This window comes from Hemibagrus wyckioides, linkage group LG08 (genome assembly GCF_019097595.1).
Source record: "Hemibagrus wyckioides isolate EC202008001 linkage group LG08, SWU_Hwy_1.0, whole genome shotgun sequence".
In the NCBI taxonomy this organism is placed as follows: domain Eukaryota; kingdom Metazoa; phylum Chordata; class Actinopteri; order Siluriformes; family Bagridae; genus Hemibagrus; species Hemibagrus wyckioides.
In genome coordinates, this window is record NC_080717.1 from 29389376 (window position 1) to 29394375 (window position 5000).

The 5000-nt window shown below is 42.8% G+C and overlaps 1 protein-coding gene across 8 annotated transcripts in view; it reads left to right on the plus strand.

The window, feature by feature from the left end:
- dock4 (dedicator of cytokinesis 4) overlaps window positions 1-5000 on the plus strand; it is a 124682-nt gene that overhangs the window by 94906 nt on the left and 24776 nt on the right. For all 8 annotated transcript variants that reach the window (XR_009205309.1, XM_058396963.1, XM_058396964.1 and 5 more), the window contains 4 exons: window positions 2281-2429; window positions 3347-3433; window positions 4532-4636; window positions 4971-5000. The exon at window positions 4971-5000 is cut by the window's right edge and continues 112 nt beyond it. Coding sequence is in view for 7 of the 8 variants with exons in the window: in XM_058396963.1 (XP_058252946.1) it covers window positions 2281-2429; window positions 3347-3433; window positions 4532-4636; window positions 4971-5000 (371 nt within the window). In the remaining variant the exon portion in view is untranslated. The remainder of the gene's footprint in view (window positions 1-2280; window positions 2430-3346; window positions 3434-4531; window positions 4637-4970) is intronic.

Genomic DNA, 5000 nt, shown 5'->3' on the forward strand with positions numbered 1-5000 from the left:
CTAGGTGCAGGTCTTAAACTTCAAGAAGTGGCCACTGCAGTCCAGCAGCTTGTAGTGGGACCTGCACCGGGAATCGATGGACTACCTAATAAGTTTTACAAACATTTCTTGGAAATTTTAGAAACCTGCTTGAGGTGTTCAAAAGCTCTATTATCGATGGAAAACTACCAGTGAGTTGCACAAGAGCAGTACTGTCACTACTGCCAAAAAATGGAGACTTGGGACTTCTTAAGATTTTATCAAAAAGGCCTTGCGAACAGACTAAAACAGTGCATGCACACAATAGTGCACAAAAACCAGTCATACTGCATACCACACCACACCATCATGGACAATCTGTTTCTTGTCAGAGATGTGATTGTGATTGGGACTGTGCAGGCTGAACTCATTTGATCTGGGTTTTCTGTCTTTATTACAGGAAAAAGCCTTTGACAGGTCGATCATGATTATCTCTTTCAGGTACTCAAACCCTTTGGTGTAGGAAGAAAGTTTCTACTATGGCTAAAATTGCTATACTCCAAAGATTGTTTTACTCTTAAGGTTGGAGGTGGTCTAAGCTGTAGACAGGGGTGCCCATTATCTGGACAACTATATGGCCTGGCAATAGAGCCTCTGTTATGCCGACTCAGAACGATGAGGTGCTCAAGAGAATCTTGTACTGTCAGCATATGCAGATGATGTGACTGTTTTTATTAAGAACCAAGGTGACGTTCAAACAATGACTGGTAGTTTAACTATCTATACAAGAGCTTCTTCAGCAAGAGTCAACTGGGAAAAATGTGAGAGCACAGAGGCAGCTCTATGGAGCAGGGCTTGCATGGGCTGACATGGCTTACACCCTACTACAGCGCGTTGAAGATTTGAACTATGATAAACATCTATTTGTGCTGAACGTGGGGGAAATGGACCTGTCAGCAACAACACTGTTCTACCAGTTTGTCAGCCTTTTACATGCACTGAAGAAGAACCACTCTTCCACAATCCCCTGATACAGTCCAGAATGCTCTCATCTCCCTACATCCTACAGCGTTTCTGGAGAGCAGGAATCACCAAAGTCAAGGATCTGAGATCTGTTAACCATTGGAAAACAGCCAGGGATCTGTGTTCTGAGACCGGAGTACTGTCAGCCCGCCTTATGCAGAGACTGCTTGGAGAGGTAGTTTCAGCTCTACCATCTTGTTTCAGGGAGGCTCTGGGGCAGGAATCTGGGAGAAGCCATCAGCCCCCACCACCCCTATCAAGCTCTGCGGCAGCGGGGGAGTATCAGTGGGAGAAAGGAGCACTTTTGTCCTTCCAAACGCCACTATTAACAACACTGGAAGATGCCTCTAAGAAAGCACTGTATGAAACCTGTGTCAGAGTTGCTCATCGAGATTCTCTAGCAGGTTTAAAGGAGTCACGTTGGTCATGACTGTTGGTGCCGGACTCTTCCCCATGAGGATGCTGGAGGATCCCTGTACAAACCACCCATAGAGAAGCGTACAGCTGATCAACAGTGGCGGATAGTGCATGGGGCCATGGCCACAAACAGACATGTGGCACACATTGACCCCTCTAGGGGCAGAGAGTGTTTCTTTTGTAGCAGAGAAGAAACAGTGGACCATCTGTTTCTGCACTGTGAACGTCTTAACAGGCTTTTTTTCACTGCTTAGAGCTTGGTGCAGTCACTGGGAGGGAGTCACATGGACAGAGCATCTTTATGTGTATGGGCCAAAGTATGTTCCAAAGAAAAAATCAGTTGTACTATTAAACCTCATCATGGGTCAGGCTAAGCTCGCTATGTGGCTTACAAGAAAAAATAAAATGCAGGGGGGAGGCACCCAGGATGCTGAAAAAATGCTGACAGCTCTGGTTAAAGCCAGAATCAAGGTTGAATATGTTTTCTACAAGATGACTTGAAGGTTACCAGAATTCTGTCAAGCGTGGACATTGGGGGAAGTTTTATACTCTGTAGATCTGAGATCTGAGGTTTAACATCTAATTTTAAAAAGGGGTGGGGGGCGGGGGGTGGGGAGTTCAGGGTTGTTTTTAACATATTTCTTATGTTCTGTATACATGATGTCGTTTTCACTGTTGTTTTCATAGTCTGAATTTCTTCTAAGTGTTCATTAAATGGAAAATTTAAAAGTCTCTCTCTCTCTCTGTTTTTTTAGGTTTTTTTATTTGAGTGATTTTATTGTGCATTATATTCACATATCTACTGTATTTTCCCAGTTGTAAAGTTGCTATGACAGAATTAGAGTTGAAAAAGTTTAATGTGTGTGTGTGTGTGTGTATCAGAGGCAGCCTACACTCTGCTGCTGTATGATGAGCTGTTGGAGTGGACAGAGAGACCTCTGAGGGAGTTCCTCACCTACCCCATGCAGAGCGAATGGCAGAGAAAAGAGTGTTTACATCTGACCATCATCCATAACTTCGACAGGGGGAAGGTCAGCCCTCTACCTCTCTCTCTCTCTCTCTCTTCCAATGTCTCTTTCTCTCTCTCTCTCTCTCTCTCTCTCTCTCTCTCTCTCTCTCTGTCTGTCTGTCTCTCTCTCTCTCTCTCTCTCTCTCTCTCTGTCTGTCTGTCTCTCTCTCTCTCTCTCTCTCTCTCTGTCTGTCTCTCTGTCTCTTTATTTAGGTGTTTTTATCTTTTTAGAAGAATATTAATTATGTTATGAATTAATGAATAAAGATAGTTTAGATTAATTAATGATGAACAGATTCTCATGCACTCTGTGTTCCTCTACTACATGACCCTGTACTGGTCTTATGCTCTTTATTAACCAGAGATCAGTGCAGATTTTCCTGAAGCTCTAGAACACATCAGTAGTATGAAGACTAGTGCAACTCTTTACTGTGCTGTATACTGACACCTTGTGGTTCAGTTTTAGCCATGCGCTTAGGTGGGAAGGAGTGTGTGTGAGTCTGTGTCTGTGTGTGTGTGTGTGTGTGCGTGTGTCTGTGTGTGTGTGTGTGTGTCTGTGTGTGTGCTTTTGTATGCGTAGATGTGTGTGTGTTTGCGTGCGTGTGTATGCGCAGGTTTGTATGTGCTAATATGGGTTTGATAAGTGTGTGTGTGTGTGTGTGTGTGTGTGTGTGTGTGAGTGTGTGTGTGTGCATGTGCATGGTGCCTGGTGAGAACTGGCCCAACATCAGGCTATCAGGATATTTTCCCACCTCACACTCAGTATTCCTGGGGCAGATGAATCGGTCATTCACAGTGACCCTGACTGGGATTACTGACTTCATGAGTGACCGCATAAATCCGTTATACATATAAAGTATATACACAGTAAACAAAGCAACAATTCTGCCTTTATTTCTAAACTGTAATGCTGAACTGACCAGCTGTTACGACTTGCAGTGCTGGGAGAATTGTATCATCCTCTGCCGAGAACTGGCCAATCAGTACGAAGCTTACTACGACTACAGGAACCTGAGCAAAATGAGAGTGAGTGAAGGAACCTCAGCCGTCCATCTTACAGAACATTTCTTCTCTGGTGTTTTAAAGTGTTCCTAATTGTGCAGTAGATCTGTGATTCTGTGTTTTTATTAACGTGATTCTTTTTAATGGACACCACATTGTCGTCATTCTCCCTCTGTCCATTTTCCCTCAGTCCTTTTTCTCTCTGCCCATTCCCCCTCTGTCCTTTCTCACTCTGTCCATTCCCCCTCTGTCCATTCCCCCTCTGTCCTTTCTCACTCTGTCCATTCCCCCTCTGTCCATTCTTCCTCTGTCCATTCCCCCTCTGTCCATTCTTCCTCTGTCCATTCCCCCTCTGTCCTTTCTCCCTCTGTCCATTCCCCCTCTGTCCTTTCTCCTTCTTTCCATTCTTCCTCTGTCCATTCCCCCTCTGTCCATTCTTCCTCTGTCCATTCTTCCTCTGTCCATTCCCCCTCTGTCCATTCTTCCTCTGTCCATTCCCCCTCTGTCCATTCCCCCTCTGTCCATTCTTCCTCTGTCCATTCCCCCTCTGTCCATTCCCCCTCTGTCCATTCTTCCTCTGTCCATTCTCCGTCTCTCCTTTTCTCTAAATTTGCATTGTGAATTATTCCTGTGTCTGTGTGACCTGTAACTCCTGAACACTGGTGACCTGGACACTCTGAGCTGTTTAATAAGACATGATGCTGAAAATGGAATAATTCAGGATGGCTCAGTGTATTAATGAGCCCTGGTGTGTTTATTCACTTCTACAGCAGATTTGTGAAGTTCACACACCTCTATTAAAATGGAATCATATCAGACCTTTTTCCACTTTTATGTGTAATTACGACATAAATAAAAACATTAAATGAAATAAAAAAATAATCTAGTTGCATAAATATACACACCCTTAATCTAAATCCTGATCCTTTATTGAAACATCTAGACTTTTTATATCCAATCTAAATAACAGTATAAAGGCACTTTACAAATTGAAATAAATTGAATTCACATATTATGATGATGACAAAAATCCTGACACATCCTAATTCATCATCTTCAGAGTTATTTATTTGTGTAGCTTTAAATGTGAGTTTTTACTTTATGATTTTTTTGTTTTTCCAGCTGATGGAGGCTTCTCTCTACGATAAGATAATGAATCAACAGAGACTTGAACCAGAGTTCTTTAGAATTGGGTTCTATGGCAAGAAGTTCCCCTTCTTCTTACGGGTAAATATTAGTGTATGATGTAAACACAGATGTTTTATAAGCAGAAATGCGTGACTGTTTACTATTTAATGTGAATAAATTTGTCATATATATATATATATATGTATATATATATACATAGTCATATACTGCCTTTGCAGTTTTGTGTTTGTCCACTAGGTGGCAGATTTCACCAAGCTGTGATCTTTACATCCTCATACAGAGCTCATGGAGATGATGTGTGTCAGTACTTCAGTGAGAGGCTCAGTGACTCAGGCCTCTGAGTTTCACTTGTGTGTGTGTTGTGTGTGTGTGTGTGTGTGTGTGTGTGTGTGTGTGTGTGTGTGTTGTGCAGAATAAGGAGTTTGTGTGTCGGGGGAACGAT